This window comes from Ranitomeya variabilis, chromosome 1 (genome assembly GCF_051348905.1).
Source record: "Ranitomeya variabilis isolate aRanVar5 chromosome 1, aRanVar5.hap1, whole genome shotgun sequence".
NCBI lineage: Eukaryota > Metazoa > Chordata > Amphibia > Anura > Dendrobatidae > Ranitomeya > Ranitomeya variabilis.
The window spans coordinates 982,747,087-982,767,365 of record NC_135232.1 but is presented as its reverse complement, the minus strand read 5'-3'; the positions used below and the strand labels follow the sequence as shown (position 1 = coordinate 982,767,365).

General features: G+C 49.0%; 1 protein-coding gene across 13 annotated transcripts in view; it reads right to left on the bottom strand.

The window, feature by feature from the left end:
- RAPGEF2 (Rap guanine nucleotide exchange factor 2) overlaps positions 1–20,279 on the bottom strand; it is a 258,968-nt gene that overhangs the window by 164,481 nt on the left and 74,208 nt on the right. For all 13 annotated transcript variants that reach the window (XM_077279418.1, XM_077279425.1, XM_077279413.1 and 10 more), the window contains exon 2: positions 4,386–4,456. In XM_077279418.1, coding sequence (XP_077135533.1) covers positions 4,386–4,456 — 71 coding nt within the window. The remainder of the gene's footprint in view (positions 1–4,385; positions 4,457–20,279) is intronic.

The window sequence follows — 20,279 nt, the reverse complement described above, 5'->3', positions numbered from 1 at the left end:
ACCCGCACTGCCGAGCACATGACACCTCGGCCACCCGCACTGCCCAGCACATGACACCTCGGCCACCCGCACTGCCCAGCACATGACACCTCGGCCACCCGCACTGCCGAGCACATGACACCTCGGCCACCCGCACTGCCGAGCACATGACACCTCGGCCACCCGCACTGCCGAGCACATGACACCTCGGCCACCCGCACTGCCGAGCACATGACACCTCGGCCACCCGCACTGCCAAGCACATGACACCTCGGCCACCCACACTGCCGAACACATGACACCTCGGCTACCCGCACTGCCAAGCACATGACACCTCGGCCACCCGCACTGCCAAGCACATGACACATCGGCCACCCACACTGCCAAGCACATGACACCTCGGCCACCCGCACTGCCGAACACATGACACCTCGGCTACCCGCACTGCCAACACCTAACCCGAACTGTAAAAAATTATCTTTAAATCCAAATACATGCAGCGAAGAAAAAAATAATAATATTTACACAAAGAAACTGTCCGGTGGTGGCAGCGAAATAAGCAAGTGGCATTATAATGCGAGCTCTGCAGCTAACAGCTTAATATCCAGTATTGTGTAACAACCTGTACTAGCGACTAGAAGAAAGCAGAAACAAATTAGCGGAGGCCGCGGAAGAGATGAACATTATTGCCAGGTAAAGTAAAATGGAAGCTGACAAATTAGTCATACAGCCCACACATTGCCTTTAATTACACGCGCTGATTATATATAATTTGGTGTCCCAGCAGAACCCAAGCTTTCATAGTCTTTTCACTTTAATTGTAGATGAAAGTCAATAGAAAGTGATGTCAAATCTGGGCCAACCTGCTGTCGGTAATGTGGAGTGCACACATGAAACTCCGCGAAAAACTGGTTAAATGGATCTGTTGCGTGAAGATGCGGCCGCGTATCTCAGCACAGTATGGGGACAGGTCCACGCTCCTAGTAGGCAAAATCTCACAAAAGCATATAATGTCACGTCTGATCAGAGCGATCAGACACAGTTTAGGAGAGGTTTCACCATCATTATCTCAGACAAGAATTCTTTGGGTATGTGCACACATTGTGGAAAGGTGTGCGGATTTTTCCGCACTGATTTTGGTAAATCCGAAGGAAATCAGCAGTGCGGATTTACCGCAGTTTTTGTGCGGATTCCACCTGCGGTTTTACACCTGCGGATTCCTATTGAGGAGCAGGTGTAAACCACTGCGGAATCCGCACAAAGAACTGACATGCTGTGGAATAAACAATGCAGCGTTTCCACGTGTTTTTTTCGGCAGCATGTGCACTGCGGATTTTGTTTTCCATAGGTTTACATGGTACTGTAAACTCATGGAAAACTACTGCGAATCCTCAGCGTGCGCACATAGCCTTTAGGCTAAGTTCACACTTGGTGTTTTTGCTGCTTTTTTCTGCAGCAAAACCTGCACTCTTGGCATAAAAGGATCAGTGTCAAAAACGCAAGTTTTGGTGCATTTTTTGCTGTGTTTTCAGGATCCCAAAGTTCAGTATTGCCTCCACTACAGAAACATGAACACAGGTCACCAACACAAGACATGTATTCATGAAAAAATACACACAGGGAGATGAATTGGTCTGGAATAATTTACGTAAGACACTGGCAGTGCACTGAGCTTGTAGGACATTTTAACTTTCATACTTTGGTCAGCCATTGAGTTGCTCAGGGGTTGTTCAATCTCACACCTTCGTCAGCCACAGGCCTTATGCAATCTCACACCTTTGTTGGCCAATATTTACTTTTTACACTTCTCTAATGTAATTAAACTGTACTAATCTCAACAGCCATCTCAGGTGACCAAAGGCTGAGTCACACATAACGATATCGTTAACGATATTGTTGCAACGTCACGCTTTTGGTGACGTAGCAACGATCCCGCTAACGATCTCGTTATGTGTGACAGCGACCAACGATCAGGCCCCTGCTGGGAGATCTTTGGTCGATGGGAATGATCAGGACCATTTTTTGGTCGCTGATCACCCGCTGTCATCGCTGGATCGGCGTGTGTGCCGCCGATCCAGCGATGTGTTCACTTGTAACCAGGGTAAATATCGGGTTACTAAGCGCAGGGGCGCGCTTAGTAACCAGATATTTACCCTGGTTACCATTGTAAAAGTAAAAAAAAAAACAAAAAAAAAAAAACAGTACATACTCACATTCTGATGTGTCACGTCCCCCGGCGTCCACAGGGTTAAAACTGCTTTCGGCAGGAGCGCAGCTAATATGCAAGCGCTCCGGCCGAGAGCTTCCCTGCACTGACTGGGTTAGCGCCGGCCGTAAAGCAGAGCACAGCGGTGACATCACCGCTGTTACTGCCGGCGCTGACACAGTCAGTGCAGGGAAGCTCTCGGCAGCAGCGCATGCATTAGCAGCGGACGCCGGCAGGGGACGTGACAGACATCGGAATGTGAGTATGTAGTGTTTTTTTTTTTTTTACTTTTACAATGGTAACCAGGGTAAATATCGGGTTACTAAGCGCGGCCCTGCACTTAGTAACCCGATGTTTACCCTGGTTACCCGGGTGCTGCAGGGGGACTTCGGCATCGTTGAAGACAGTTTCAACGATGCCGAAGTCGTTCCCCTGATCGTTGGTCGCTGGAGAGAGCTGTGTGACAGCTCCCCAGCGACCACACAACGACTTACCAACGATCACGGCCAGGTCGTATCGCTGGTCGTGATCGTTGGTAAGTCGTTTAGTGTAACTCCAGCTCAAGACAAGATGGTAAACATGGGGGGGGGGGGAATCACAAAGACAAATGGGTTTCATATACTGCTGTACTTTTTTTTTTTTCTCAATAAAGGCTGCAAAACCTGATACCTGCGTTTTTGCTGAGTTGCCTTTAATGGGTGAAAAATGCTGAAAAACCGCTGAAAAAGGCTGAGAAAAGTTACATGCTCCATGCCCCAAAACATGAAAAGCATGGTACTTTGCTGTTACTGTAAAACACAGCTGAAAATGAGCATTAAAACCACAGCAAAAGTGCCTAGTGTGAACGTGGCCTTACTGTACGAGCAGTGAGACTCTGGATCTCTCTGCCACATGGCGGATTCATTAAACAAGTTTAAAGAGGACATGGATCTCTTTCTTGAAAAATATATGATTACAGGTTGTGTGTATAAAATTTCTGCAGAGGAGGCATTGATGCAGGGATTTATTACATGTGGAGTCAAGAAGGCATTTTTACGTAATAAACAATTATGAAACTAAATGGTATACTAAAGGATAGCAGCTAAAAGACTGGAAGAGGACACCAATGTTAGCCTATAAACCCATCAGATGTAGCCATGAAAAGACTTTCCTGAAGAAAGTTCCTGATCATGGTGGGAGCCAGGTCCATTCCGTCATCCAATGTGCCCTACAGTCCATGGAATTGGGGAAGTCATACGAAGGTTCTCTAGTGAATTCCCATGGAGTTGCTGCTTGTGGGTAGAGACACCTGTGATGTCCTGTACACTGACACTTTGCCACCAGACAGCATCTCTTAGCGCCATGATGTGAGATATTAATATACAGGTATCACAAGGCAGCTAGGCTTATATGTTTAGATCACTACGTACACGCTTACTTGTATACCCAGCCTCAATATACGCAATTAGCAGAAGAAAAGATAGAGTGTTTTCCACATGGAATACCATGTGTGTTCACCACCAAAATCCACGGGTGTTTTCAATGCGAGATCAGAGTTTCTACTCATGCGGCTGTGGCTTTTGTTACCACAGACTTGTGACATGTGGGATGGGTGGCCCCATTCAAGGGGACTTGTCTATTGGGACTACATTCAGTATGGATCACTTCAGAAATCTTAGAAATAACGTTCTGGATTTAAGGGGAAATAAATGCACAGTAGATTATTCTTGCACATAAAGCCTGTCGTTGGGACCTAACCTCATAGTCCTTCATCAATTCTAGCTTGTCGTTGGGACCTACCCTCATAGTCCATAGTCCTTCATCAATTCTAGCTTGTCGTTGGAACCTACCCTCAGTTATTCATCAATTCTAGCTTGTCGTTGGAACCTACCCTCAGTTATTCATCAATTCTAGCTTGTCGTTGGAACCTACCCTCAGTTATTCATCAATTCTAGCTTGTCGTTGGAACCTACCCTCAGTTATTCATCAATTCTAGCTTGCAGCTGGGACCTTCCCTCATAGTCCTACATCAATTCTAGCTTGTTGTTAGGACCTACCCTTATAGTCCTTCATCAATTCTAGCTTGTTGTTAGGACCTACCCTTATAGTCCTTCATCAATTCTAGCTTGTCAAGTCATTCATCAATTCTAGCAGGAGCCCAATTTGATGGAACACACTAACCACATAATAGGTGACTCTGGACCCCGAGAAGGTGCCTTACCTCAGCTGATGTTCCCGCAGGTTGGACAGGGCCTCCATCCCATGGAGGTAGGAATACACAATCTCTAGATCCTACAAGAGAAGAGAAACACACTATTATATTGGGAAAAGATTTGCTGATAAAGAATGACAAGTATGTGCACCTACATAAAATGCTGAGGACAGCTGCAAATACTATGTCCTCGGTTATCTTGGACCGATTCGGAGGTATGTAAACGTACCTCATGAATATTAGAAGGAAAGGTTATTGCGGACTTGTGCTCCTAAGAAAGCTCATTTCACAATAATTTTGCAGTCTAAACAGACTGCCGAGAACCAGGTAAGCTAGACGCTCATTCGTCGGGTGAAATGATCTTTGGTGCTGAACATCAGCAGCCTACGCGCACAGAACGATCCATCTAGAATCCATCAGCACACATTGTCACGGTCTACTTATCTAGACAGGCTATGGAGAGACCATTACTAGGCAATAAAAAGTGGAGGAGTTTAAAGGGATTTCCAAAAACATAACTTTGACAAAAGGCAGGCAAAGTAACGAGTCAAACGCACTGGTAAAATGGCCGTCCGGTGCTCCTTGGCAGTCTTTCTTTACATGGTGCAGAAATGGCATAAAGCCTATACACATGACCACTGCAGGCAATGAATGACCCCATACACCGCAGGAACCCACTGAGGCCAGTGACTGGCGGCAGAAGTCATGTGTGTAGATCAATGACAAGTAATTAAAGACCAGCTTTGCAGAAAAGACATTCAAATAGCCACATGACTGCTGACGTCAAGGAGGCCATCGCTGCAGTTAGGCTAGCACATGGGGGATTTGTGGGTAGTGATAAATCTAAGATTTTTTGACCCATTTTCTGAACTTGGAAAATCCCTTTATCAGAGTAGTCAGTACTCAGAGAATTCTGTCAAAATGTGAAACTAGCAATGTAAAAAAATGGAGAAGAATAAAATGTCACAAACTGCACAGAAAAGTGAAGTGTTTCCAAAGTCACGACTCCACTTTACATAGAGCGACAATGGTGTCCACAATAGCCCTGATCGGCGCTGCATCCTTACAATTAGTGGCTGCCATTATTTGCATTTCCTGCCTATTCCTCTTGATATAACGCAGTGAACGTCTGACAGGTCATGGCTGGGGACGAGAACAAGGCTCCCGCCGACACGTTTTGTTTGAGTAATTGACAAGCGTACGAAGAAGTCATCGGTAAGGGTTTAATGCTGCTTTTAAGACCTTGAGGAAATCCCCAGCAGAATAAATATCAAGCAAGATACTATGCAGACTGGCATTCCAGATGGATAGGAATATTGTGATCCACTAATCATTAGGCGCTGGGCCCAGAGGAAGAGGAGCAAGAAAGGCTTCCATATAAAAGGAAATCCACACGCAGAAGCCGCAGCGCCAGCCTGTTTGATAGATGGCGTTCTGTTCTGGCGGCAACTAAAATAAGTATCATCCTCTGGGGGGCCAGACAGATGGAAAAAGTCATCTTTACACTCCAGCACAGTGGTGGAGCTCCAGTGTAACATCGGGGGGGCCGGGCAAGGTCTCAGTTATTACTAAACTGCAGGTTACAAGGGCAAAATGTCTCCAGGGACTGCACATCGCAAAATCTCCGCACCAGGATCAGGATTTCAGTCAGCAGCCATGACTTTACTAGAAGATAGCAGCCGCTTCAGGGCACAATCCCAGACCCCATTATTACAGTAGAGGATAGCAGCGGCTTCAGGGTACATTCCCAGACCCCATTATTACAGTAGGGGATAGCAGCCGCTTCAAGGTACATTCCCAGATCCCATTACTACTATAGAGGATAGCAGCCGCTTCAGGGTACATTCCCAGACCCCATTATTACAGTAGAGGATAGCAACCGCTTCAGGGTACATTCCCAGACCCCATTATTACAGTAGGGGATAGCAGCCTCTTCAGGGTACATTCCCAGACCCCATTATTACAGTAGGGGATAGCAGCCCCTTCAGGGCACAATCCCAGACCCCATTATTACAGTAGAGGATAGCAGCCTCTTCAGGGCACATTCCCAGACCCCATTACTACTATAGAGGATAGCAGCCTCTTCGGGGAACATTCCCAGACCCCATTATTACAGTAGAGGATAGCAACCGCTTCAGGGTACATTCCCAGACCCCATTATTACAGTAGGGGATAGCAGCCTCTTCAGGGTACATTCCCAGACCCCATTATTACAGTAGGGGCTAGCAGCGGCTTCAGGGTACATTCCCAGACCCCATTATTACAGTAGGGGATAGCAACCTCTTCAGGGTACATTCCTAGACCCCATTATTACAGTAGGGGATAGCAGCCTCCTCAGGGTACATCCCCAGACCCCATTATTACTGTAGAGGATAGCAGCCTCCTCAGGGTACATTCCCAGACCCCATTATTACAGTAGGGGATAGCAGCCTCTTCAGGGTACATTCCCAGACCCCATTATTACAGTAGGGGATAGCAGCCTCTTCAGGGTACATTCCTAGACCCCATTATTACAGTAGGGGATAGCAGCCTCCTCAGGGTACATCCCCAGACCCCATTATTACTGTAGAGGATAGCAGCCTCCTCAGGGTACATTCCCAGACCCCATTATTACAGTAGGGGATAGCAGCCGCTTCAGGGCACATTCCCAGACCCCATTATTACTATAGATGATAGCAGCCGCTTCAGGGTACATTCCCAGACCCTATAATTACAGTAGGGGATAGAAGCCGCTTCAGGGTACATCCCCAGACGCCATTATTACTATAGAGGATAGCAGGCGATTCAGGGTACATTCCTAGACCCCTTTATTACTGTAGGGATAGCAGCCCCTTCAGGGTACATTCCTAGACCCCATTATTACAGTAGAGGATAGCAGCCCTTCAGGGTACATTTCCAGACCCCATTATTACTGTAGAGGATAGCAGCAGCCCTTCAGGGTACATTCCCAGACCCCATTATTACAGTAGAGGATAGCAGCCTCTTCAGGGTACATCCCCAGCCCCCATTATTACAGTAGAGGATAGCAGCCTCTTCAGGGTACATCCCCAGACCCCATTATTACAGTCTGGGATAGCAGCCCCTTAAGGGTATATTCCCAGACCCCATTATTACAGTAGGGGATAGCAGCGGCTTCAGGGTACATTCCCAGACCCCATTATTACAGTAGAGGATAGCAGCCGCTTCAGGGCACATTCCCAGACCCCATTATTACTGTAGGGGATAGCAGCCCCTTCAGGGTACATTCCCAGACCCCATTATTACAGTAGAGGATAGCAGCCGCTTCAGGGCACATTCCCAGACCCCATTATTACTATAGATGATAGCAGCCGCTTCAGGGTACATTCCCAGACCCCATAATTACAGTAGGGGATAGAAGCCGCTTCAGGGTACATTCCCAGACCCCATTACTACAGTAGAGGATAGCAGCCTCTTCAGGGTACATCCCCAGACGCCATTATTACTATAGATGATAGCAGCCGCTTCAGGGTACATTCCCAGACCCCATAATTACAGTAGGGGATAGAAGCCGCTTCAGGGTACATTCCCAGACCCCATTACTACAGTAGAGGATAGCAGCCTCTTCAGGGCACATTCCCAGACCCCATTATTACTATAGATGATAGCAGCCGCTTCAGGGTACATTCCCAGACCCCATTATTACAGTAGAGGATAGCAGCCGCTTCAGGGCACATTCCCAGACCCCATTATTACTATAGATGATAGCAGCCGCTTCAGGGTACATTCCCAGACCCCATTATTACAGTAGAGGATAGCAGCCGCTTCAGGGCACATTCCCAGACCCCATTATTACTATAGATGATAGCAGCCGCTTCAGGGTACATTCCCAGACCCCATAATTACAGTAGGGGATAGAAGCCGCTTCAGGGTACATTCCCAGACCCCATTACTACAGTAGAGGATAGCAGCCTCTTCAGGGTACATCCCCAGACGCCATTATTACTATAGAGGATAGCAGGCGATTCAGGGTACATTCCCAGACCCCATTATTACAGTAGGGGATAGCAGCCTCTTCAGGGTACATTCCTAGACCCCATTATTACAGTAGGGGATAGCAGCCTCCTCAGGGTACATCCCCAGACCCCATTATTACTGTAGAGGATAGCAGCCTCCTCAGGGTACATTCCCAGACCCCATTATTACAGTAGGGGATAGCAGCCGCTTCAGGGCACATTCCCAGACCCCATTATTACTATAGATGATAGCAGCCGCTTCAGGGTACATTCCCAGACCCTATAATTACAGTAGGGGATAGAAGCCGCTTCAGGGTACATTCCCAGACCCCATTACTACAGTAGAGGATAGCAGCCTCTTCAGGGTACATCCCCAGACGCCATTATTACTATAGAGGATAGCAGGCGATTCAGGGTACATTCCTAGACCCCTTTATTACTGTAGGGATAGCAGCCCCTTCAGGGTACATTCCTAGACCCCATTATTACAGTAGAGGATAGCAGCCCTTCAGGGTACATTTCCAGACCCCATTATTACTGTAGAGGATAGCAGCAGCCCTTCAGGGTACATTCCCAGACCCCATTATTACAGTAGAGGATAGCAGCCTCTTCAGGGTACATCCCCAGCCCCCATTATTACAGTAGAGGATAGCAGCCTCTTCAGGGTACATCCCCAGACCCCATTATTACAGTCTGGGATAGCAGCCCCTTAAGGGTATATTCCCAGACCCCATTATTACAGTAGGGGATAGCAGGCGATTCAGGGCACATTCCCAGACCCCATTATTACTGTAGGGGATAGCAGCGGCTTCAGGGTACATTCCCAGACCCCATTATTACAGTAGAGGATAGCAGCCGCTTCAGGGCACATTCCCAGACCCCATTATTACTGTAGGGGATAGCAGCCCCTTCAGGGTACATTCCCAGACCCCATTATTACAGTAGAGGATAGCAGCCGCTTCAGGGCACATTCCCAGACCCCATTATTACTATAGATGATAGCAGCCGCTTCAGGGTACATTCCCAGACCCCATAATTACAGTAGGGGATAGAAGCCGCTTCAGGGTACATTCCCAGACCCCATTACTACAGTAGAGGATAGCAGCCTCTTCAGGGTACATCCCCAGACGCCATTATTACTATAGAGGATAGCAGGCGATTCAGGGTACATTCCTAGACCCCTTTATTACTGTAGGGATAGCAGCCCCTTCAGGGTACATTCCTAGACCCCATTATTACAGTAGAGGATAGCAGCCCTTCAGGGTACATTTCCAGACCCCATTATTACTGTAGAGGATAGCAGCAGCCCTTCAGGGTACATTCCCAGACCCCATTATTACAGTAGAGGATAGCAGCCTCTTCAGGGTACATCCCCAGACCCCATTATTACTGTAGAGGATAGCAGCCTCTTCAGGGTACATTCCCAGACCCCATTATTACAGTAGGGGATAGCAGCCGCTTCAGGGTACATTCCCAGCCCCCATTATTACAGTAGAGGATAGCAGCCTCTTCAGGGTACATCCCCAGACCCCATTATTACAGTCTGGGATAGCAGCCCCTTAAGGGTATATTCCCAGACCCCATTATTACTGTAGGGGATAGCAGCCTCTTCAGGGTACATCCCCAGACCCCATTATTACAGTAGAGGATAGCAGCCTCTTCAGGGTACATTCCCAGACCCCATTATTACACTAGGGGATAGCAGCCCCTTCAGGGTACATTCCTAGACCCCATTATTACAGTAGAGGATAGCAGCCATTCAGGGTACATTCCCAGACCCCATTATTACTGTGGGGGATAGAAGCCTCTTCAGGGTACATTTCTAGACCCCATTATTACAGTAGAGGATAGCAGCCATTCAGGGTACATCCCCAGACCCCATTATTACAGTAGAGGCTAGCAGCCTCTTCAGGGTACATTCCCAGACCCCATTATTACAGTAGGGGCTAGCAGCCTCTTCAGGGTACATCACCAGACCCCATTATTATAGTAGAGGATAGCAGCCTCTTTAGGGTTCATCCCCAGACCCCATTATTACAGTAGAGGATAGCAGCCTCTTCAGGGTACATTCCCAGACCCCATTATTACAGTAGGGGATAGCAGCCTCTTCAGGGTACATCCCCAGACCCCATTATTACTGTAGAGGATAGCAGCCTCTTCAGGGTACATTCCCAGACCCCATTATTACAGTAGGGGATAGCAGCCGCTTCAGGGTACATTCCCAGACCCCATTATTACAGTAGGGGATAGCAGCCGCTTCAGGGTACATTCCTAGACCCCATTATTACAGAAGAGGATAGCAGCCTCTTCAGGGTACATCCCCAGACCCCATTATTACAGTAGAGGATAGCAGCCTTTTTCAGGGTACATTCCCAGACCCCATTATTACTGTAGGGGATAGCAGCCGCTTCAGGATACATTCCCAGACCCCATTATTACAGTAGGGGATAGCAGCCGCTTCAGGGTACATTCCCAGACCCCATTATTACTGTAGGGGATAGCAGCCGCTTCAGGGTACATTCCCAGACCCCATTATTACTGTAGGGGATAGCAGCCGCTTCAGGGTACATTCCCAGACCCCATTATTGGAATGGAAGCCTATGGCGCAATTTCAGTCAAATGACGGAATTCAGCGACGGATTCCTTTTTTTGTTTTTTGTTTTTTGTTTTTTTAACTGAGCATGCTCAAATTTTTTTTAGGATCCAATTAGCCGGATCAGCTAGTCTGATCCGTTCCATCAGTTTTTCACAATCTGCGACGGATCCATTCTTTTTCAAAATTCGACGGATTGTGACTGATGGCTAAAACACTGATGTGTGAAAGCGGCCTTACTGGTAAATTAGGATCTTCTACCATTTTGTAGCCATAAACCACAAGTTTCGGACACTGGCTGGAGTATTCGATGAGAAAAGCTCCAAGTAATCGGACAGTTGAGAGACCACCGTAAGAAGCTCGCTTTGCCAGCAGTACTGCGCTCACAGCACTCCTTCTGACAATTACCTGCACGCCAATTGTACCACCACCCCTTGTCCTCATTTAGCCCCAAAAACTGTTACAAAATGGAAAAATCTGCTCTGCTGTGCAAAGCACAGGCTTCACTTCTAGCCCGAGGCTCTGGGGGGGTCAGTCTGGTAACATGTGGACATATGATAGATCACAGCCATACAGCCCACCCTGGAAAGCTTCAGTTTCTGCTACTCATGTACAGAATAGGGGGACGGACGGACACTGCACTGAAGTAGCACATCATCTCTAGGTTGCCAGGGGCAACACTGGCAGGATGATGCGGCCAGGGAACCTGCAGTGAGAGCTCCGTTCTACTCGCTGAGCATTGCAGTCAGCACACACACAAGTAGGGGGATGGGATCATCAAGAAACCGAGCAATCAAAATCTCTGCCACCCTTCTAACCTCCTGTACTTAAGGGAGAATGGCGGCTGTCAGCCCGTCAGTAGCAAGAACACGAAAACTCGCCATGATGGTCTCCGCTAGTATTTACCAGATCACATAGAAATCAATGTCTGGCAGAAACCTAAATTGCATTACAAGTGGTCTTCTAGAGGGGTCTTGGCAAAGAAGATGGGCACTTTGTATAATATATCAAACTAAACATCTGGTCTGCATAGGGGGTCTTTATCTAGATATTCTCTCAAGGAGATGGTAACCCCTTAATGACCGCCAATACATCTTTTTACTGACCTGAGATATAAGAATAGCCTCCCCATACAGGAGACAATCCAGCAGCTGTCTGTCCACTATAGCTGACGACTTGCTGCAGCCGCCACGATCAGTGTTGGCACCGTCCACATCTGTTTAACCTCTTAGTTGCTGCTGTCACTAGTGATTATATAATATAAGTGGTTATCAGAGTGTGGGGGCTTCCTATCTAACCCATCAGCACCCTGACATCATGACTGTGTGCTCCTGATGCTTGTCATGACAATTCGTGGCCAAATAGCGGCCTCAGAGTCTGCCGGCTACAGCGGCCTGTGCAGAATACACTCACTCATTCCTGTTATGTCATTTTGCATAAATTCCTGAAAACCACCTGAAGGGTTAATAAACTACCCGACAGCAGTTTTCAATATGTCAGGGGTGCTGTTTTTAAAATGGTATCACTTTTGGGGTATATATAGTATATCCAGTATCTAGGATCCCTAAAGTCACTTCAAACATGGATAGGTCCCTAAAAAATACATTTTGTAAATTTTCGTGAAAAAATGAAAAATTACTGCTACATCTTTAAACCTCCTAAAAGGCTAACAAAATAAAATAACATTTTACAAATGGTGCCGATGTAAAGCAGAGATGGGGGAAATGTTATTTATTAATGTTTTTGTGTGGCATGACTATCTGGATCAAAGGCATAATCATTCTAGTGCAGGACCAGACAGGGCACACGGGGCAGAATGGGGGCTGAGCTGCAGGGCCAGACGGGGCAGAATGGGGGCTGAGCTGCAGGGCCAGACGGGGCAGAATGGGGGCTGAGCTGCAGGGCCAGACGGGGCAGAATGGGGGCTGAGCTGCAGGACCAGACAGGGCACACGGGGCAGAATGGGGCTGAGCTGCAGGGCCAGACAGGGCACACGGGGCAGAATGGGGGCTGAGCTGCAGGGCCAGACGGGGCAGAATGGGGGCTGAGCTGCAGGGCCAGACGGGGCAGAATGGGGGCTGAGCTGCAGGACCAGACAGGGCACACGGGGCAGAATGGGGCTGAGCTGCAGGGCCAGACAGGGCACACGGGGCAGAATGGGGGCTGAGCTGCAGGGCCAGACAGGGCACACGGGGCAGAATGGGGGCTGAGCTGCAGGGCCAGACAGGGCACATGGGGCAGAATGGGGGCTGAGCTGCAGGGCCAGACGGGGCAGAATGGGGGCTGAGCTGCAGGGCCAGACGGGGCACACGGGGCAGAATGGGGCTGAGCTGCAGGGCCAGACAGGGCACACGGGGCAGAATGGGGGCTGAGCTGCAGGGCCAGACGGGGCAGAATGGGGGCTGAGCTGCAGGGCCAGACGGGGCAGAATGGGGGCTGAGCTGCAGGGCCAGACGGGGCACACGGGGCAGAATGGGGCTGATCTGCAGGGCCAGACAGGGCACACGGGGCAGAATGGGGCTGAGCTGCAGGGCCAGACAGGGCACACGGGGCAGAATGGGGGCTGAGCTGCAGGGCCAGACGGGGCAGAATGGGGGCTGAGCTGCAGGGCCAGACGGGGCAGAATGGGGGCTGAGCTGCAGGGCCAGACAGGGCACACGGGGCAGAATGGGGGCTGAGCTGCAGGGCCAGACAGGGCACACGGGGCAGAATGGGGGCTGAGCTGCAGGGCCAGACAGGGCACACGGGGCAGAATGGGGGGCTGAGCCGCAGGACCAGACAGGGCACACGGGGCAGAATGGGGCTGAGCTGCAGGGCCAGACAGGGCACACGGGGCAGAATGGGGGCTGAGCTGCAGGGCCAGATGGGGCAGAATGGGGGCTGAGCTGCAGGGCCAGACGGGGCAGAATGGGGGCTGAGCTGCAGGGCCAGACGGGGCAGAATGGGGGCTGAGCTGCAGGGCCAGACAGGGCACACGGGGCAGAATGGGGGCTGAGCTGCAGGGCCAGACAGGGCACACGGGGCAGAATGGTGGCTGAGCTGCAGGGCCAGACAGGGCACACGGGGCAGAATGGGGGCTGAGCCGCAGGGCCAGACAGGGCACACGGGGCAGAATGGGGGCTGAGCCGCAGGACCAGACAGGGCACACGGGGCAGAATGGGGGCTGAGCTGCAGGGCCAGACATGGCACACGGGGCAGAATGGGGGCTGAGCCGCAGGACCAGACGGGGCAGAATGGGGGCTGAGCTGCAGGGCCAGACAGGGCACACGGGGCAGAATGGGGGCTGAGCTGCAGGGCCAGACAGGGCACACGGGGCAGAATGGGGGCTGAGCTGCAGGACCAGACATGGCACACGGGGCAGAATGGGGGCAGAGCTGCAGGGCCAGACAGGGCACACGGGGCAGAATGGGGGCTGAGCTGCAGGACCAGACAGGGCACACGGGGCAGAATGGGGGCTGAGCCGCAGGACCAGACGGGGCACACAGGGCAGAATGGGGCTGAGCCGCAGGACCAGACGGGGCAGAATGGGGCTGAGCCGCAGGACCAGACGGGGCAGAATGGGGCTGAGCCGCAGGACCAGACGGGGCACACGGGGCAGAATGGGGCTGAACTGCAGGACCAGACGGGGCACACGGGGCAGAATGGGGGCTTAGCCGCAGGACCAGACAGGGCACCACTTTTTTTTATGCCTGGACAAACAGTTTAATACGTCCATTAATGGTTAGATGTGATCGGATGTGTCCCAAGAAATAATTCTGAAATTATAACAATTTAAATCACATCTTTACATCAGCACATCACCCGTCAGACCACAGAGTGCCGTAGAAGACAGAATCCCATCTTTCCAGGTGACAAAGCATGACAATATTCCCACCAAAAGCCAAATCTGACTCAGAACAAGATAGTATATCTAAAGTCATGTGTGACCGTGCTGGAAACAGAACTGATGAGAAAGCTCCAACAAACCGGGGATGTTGGGGTATGCAATGGATTTTTTTGTGTGGAATTGCATCCAAAAGATCTGTAACTCCGATTTCCCAAAATGTGAGGAGACATCCTGGTCCTTCATATTTGACATCACCATGGATTTCATGCTTGGCAATGCAGTGTTACAGTAAAAGGTGCTGCATTTAAGCAATGAAATATCCAGCGATTTTTACCACTGTGGATTTTCTAGCACTGTGGGAAGATCTGCTGGGGACGTACACTGAGAAGTCAAAACTCTTAGAAATGGATTCATGCCAGATAAGCATTTGTAAGAGCAAATTAAAAGTTCAGACATTCGGAAACACATGTGAATAGAACAGTCTGGACAAACCTGAAGATCTAGGTCATTTTGGAGATTCCAAAAAGCATTAGACAAAAGTATAACGTGCACCCCTGGATCTGGGGAAAGTCTGCTCAGATTATACTGCAGGGATTAAACGCTTGTTAATACAGGTAGGCTCCATTTCACAGTACCCGTAAGATTACGCAGAGCAGATACCATGACTGAGAAACAGGATAGATATGTGCAGTTTTAATCCCTTCATTACAGTCTTGTCTTTATATGTAAATGATGCATCTACACAAAATGTCCCATCAGATTGTCATACTACAGCTCATAACATGGATCCTGAACAACAGTTATGTAAAGCCATTGCCCCACAGGCCTCCTAGAAGTGCAAATGGCCGTCACAGAGGAGATCTATGTCAGACTCCGCTCCACAAGCCAGAAGGCACAGTAAAGAGCGGCTCTCCCTGTGACGGACGTGATCATACATAGCTCATTATAATGAGTGGTCATGTGTGCAATGTGCAATAATAGATTTACATAGAGGTTTTAGTCTGAGAGGGGGTTGCTTTGCTCCACCAGTTTTTACGTTTCTAGCACAGAGGAAAAGAAAAATGAAAGGAGTAATCAAAATAGTAGAAACAAGATATTAATGTATCGTCAGAGCAACCAGAATGCAGGAGCAGGGAGTGTTGCCGTAGGGACAGGAGTTTTTCTCACAGTTCTGTAACTTCAGTGTTTGGTAACTTAGCACAGAAAGCAGGGAGGCTGACACCAAGAATCCAAAATAGTCATCATTCAAGTGATTTCACATCATTCTCTATTACTGATCAAGAAGAACTGTCTCAGGCTACAAACTGCATTGAGCAATTAGGGAAATAAAGTATGTAACATGAAAAGGGAACTTGCAGATTCCGACTCTAATATACAAGCAAAAATAGAAATCCCGACTTCCTTTTTTTTTTTCTTCCTTTTACACTTCTTTCCTTTTTTTACAGGTCTTCATGAGAAATATTACTCACCTTCAAAATGATATGACTATTGAAAGTACGTATGCATCGAGTCAGTATGTTGTATGTGTATATAACCTGCACTGGCCCCACTGGGTTTGTGCATATATACACACACACACATACTATAGATAGATAGATAGATAGATAGATAGATAGATAGATAGATAGATAGATAGATAGATAGATAGAGAGAGAGAGAGAAATATACACACGTGTTTACAAATACATATATTGACAGAAAAGTTAAATATACACAGAAGATAGATCCTAAAAAAAAAAATCTCACTTTTCAAATTAGGTGGCTGCAGTCTACTGAATCACCACAAGATGGCAGGCTGGGCCCTTTATACACCAATGTCCGCTCAGTGTTTCCTAGTGTCACCGATTCGCTCACACAAAGAATCTGCCTGCAGCTCTATCTAATACATTGCATTATGCAAAGCACAAAAACCTTAGGAGAGAACATCTTTCCTGCATAAAAAATTATTTTGCCTTGTCAGATTATGTGTGACTCGTGTGTATAGAGGTACGCAGAACCTAACTTTCAATACAAGTCCTCATCTTAGAATACACTGGTTTGATCTGCCCAGACTGGGGGAGATTTAGTCATAATGTTGTCAGGGGCATTATTTTATAAGTTGCTGTAAATGGCGCACGTGAAATTAGCTATAAACTAGACACCTTCCTCCCCCATCATGGCTGGGCACTTTACAGCAGGACAACATTCACATACACAGTGTATACAGGTGGTAAATCCCCATCCTCTAGTAGTAATGTGATCCTGCTATGGAAAGCTATTCAGCTCCTACAATACAGCACTAGTTTCACACTGGAACCTAATACCAGCTCTTCAATGGTTGGTATACAGGTGACCAGGCTATGGCAAGATGCCTGATAACACAGGCGAAACTAAGGGCGGAAACAGACTTCCTACAGCCAGACCCAGGTGTGAAGCCTCAGGTTTGGCCTCCATCACTCCTGCTCCATAGAAGATGGAGAACTTCATTTCTCCATTGTCTGAGTCTATGGATGTCAGACTGCACTTGGATGACTTCAGAGTGCAGTCCGATGTTTCACACACACCCATAGACTTGTATGGTTATGTGTGATTGGGATATCGGAGTCAATCACAGCATGCTGCAATTGTTTGCTCATGCCGGATCATCTGATTAAGTATCTATGTTTCCTTTGCATCTCACGTCATTGATGCCCCAATGGTGCGAAGAGTATGGTATTGCCAGGGGTCTCTCCAGGCTGCGTACACATTGTTCAGGTCATGATAATGCCGGACCTCACTTATCAGAGCTTTACATCGTACATTGCTCCAATCCTTTACCAGTCAAATATGAAAGGACACCATAGCAAACCCTCCGATATATCAGTCACAGAACATGGAGCTAAGAGCAGTCAGACTTTATAGACAAATGTTTAGTGGTGTAACGAGACCACCCCCAGAGCCGTATTACTGCCCCTCACAGGAGCGACCACCGCGCAATGCCCCAGGAAAGAGACAGGGACATGACACTTCTGAAAGATCCTGGTGTCAGCCCAGCGCTGGTGCATTAGGAGCAGCTTAGAGGAGCACATTGTCCGCACCTCTCCGAGGACTGGGGCCCCCTGACAATAATGGGACGTGCACTATGGGAAGTTCCAGACCCCAGATACAATGGGGTCAGAACACACCATGGCCGACCACCGTGCCGAGGGCTCATTAGCTGCTGAAATACTCCGAACACATGCAGACGCATGGTAAACATCACCTAATTACTACACTCTCCTATGTGCAGCAAGCATCGCTGGGCAAACAAGATGGCAGCCTGCCAGGAGCCCCCCCCAACTGCTACAAATTAGTGTTTTGTAGCAATTCCTCAAGAGGACGGCAAAACAACTGTTCACGAACAAGAGAGCAAAGTTTTGGAGAAAAGAATATAATTGGCTCTAAAGAAGAAGAAACAAAAAGTAATATTAAAAGCCACGTCATTTTTGATTTAGTAATACCAGCACTCCCATGTAATGCCACCAGCCCCACACAATGCTACCAGCCCCACGCAATGCCGCCAGCCCCACACCAGCCCCACGCAAATGCCGCCAGCCCCACACCAGTCCCATGCAATGCTGCCAGCTCCACACCAGTCCCACACCAGTCCCATGCAATGCCGCCAGCCCCACGCAATGCCACCAGCCTCACGCAATGCCGCCAGCCCCACACCAGTCCCATGCAATGCCGCCAGCCCCACACCAGTCCTATGCAATGCCGCCAGCCCCACGCAATGCCGCCAGCCCCACACCAGTCACATGCAATGCCGCCAGCCCCACACCAGTCCTATGCAATGCCACCAGCCCCACACCAGTCCTATGCAATGCCACCAGCCCCACACCAGTCACATGCAATGCCGCCAGCCCCACGCAATGCCGCCAGCCCCACACCAGTCACATGCAATGCCACCACCCCACGCAATACCTTTGCTTTATGCTGCCCCTCCATCACTGTCCCTCTGCCATTCCTCCTAGAAATGCCTGATTACACTGCCCCCTGTGTTACTAGTGGGGGGGGGGTGTCCCTGAGCACTGTCCAATCAGCGCAGGCTGTGCCACATTGTGAGGAAAACGCCCTTTGGCAGGAGGAACAACAGAGGAAAAATAAAGTTCTAATAAAGATGCTCCAGAATTATTATTTCATTGGAAATCCAAGTAATTACTAAGACCGACATGTGAAAGTGTCATTAACAACGATCTGTCACCAGTGCTGGCACACGTCCATGACAGGCCTAGAGGGGGAAGACACCAATGGTATACGAGCAATGAGTCTTCTTGGCAGCCGCTGTTATTTGTCATCTTCATTCTGCCAAATACATCTGAGTGTGAACAAGAGCTCATTAAATCCTAAATAAAGCTGCGACAGACGGCAGGACTAGGGCGTCCCTAGGCATTCTTACTGTGGTAAGACCTTAAGCCCTTACTCAGACATTTTTATGTTCGTGTTCTATCTGCAACTTCCATAGTGGGAAAAAAGAAATCACATGTTCATTTCTGATCAGTGCAGTCCCAGTGCAGTCTGTGATTAAGGCCTCTTGCACACTCCTGTCGGTACGGGTCCATCGCAATGCGTTGCCCATTCTGCAGTCCGGGGAGGAGGGGGCAGAGTTTCGGCCGCGCATGCGCGGTAGGAAACGGCAGATACGACGTACAAAAAAAGTTACATTGAACTTTTTTTGTGACGACGGTCCACCAAAACACGACGGATCCGTTGCACGACGGACGCGACGTGTGGCCATCCATCGCTAATACAAGTTTATGGGCAAAAAACGCATCCTACGAGCACATTTGCAGGATTCGTTTTTTGCCCAAAGCGACGGATTGCAAAAAACGGAAGTGTGAAAGAGGCCTAACACTGCAATGAATAGAAGATTGTCATTTCTTCATGCAGAGGCCTGACTGCTGCTCCGAGGTGGTGTAACAGTCCGTACACAACGGCCGACCGGCTGCAGACGTGCACTGGACTGTGTGTAGGTGATTGTTCTCGGCAGCACAGGCTCACGCAGGAGATGCCCCGCCAACAATGATTACCGATTGGTCAGGTGATTGGCGGGAAGCTTAGACTGCATGATTATCCCGAAACCTCGCCCCTTGCAGTGTACACGGACCTTATGTGTGGATGTAACCTCCGCTCCATGTGGAGAGATCAACATTTCATTCCAAAATGACATAAAAATTAGCAAAACTCTGACTGTGAGGAAAAGTAAGAGGCTGGAGGCCGAGAACTGACGCCTGCCAGCCGCCTGAGCCAAAGCCCTCCATTAGAAATGCACTGTGCGGGGGACTGCTTAGTGGGCATCTAAAGATGGCACAGGACGAAGCCCATTTATAAGTGTGACTGAAAGCCTAAACAAAGACTGCTGGATCAGAAACCCCAACCCTGCCCATACAGTGCTGTACCACCTCCGGCATGCCATCAGGGTCACAGGAGCCTCACTATGAGCCCCGAGAATCGGAAATACTAGTACAGCCAGTCCTGGACTTCACAGAACTAAAAAATCATTGCAGTTGAAA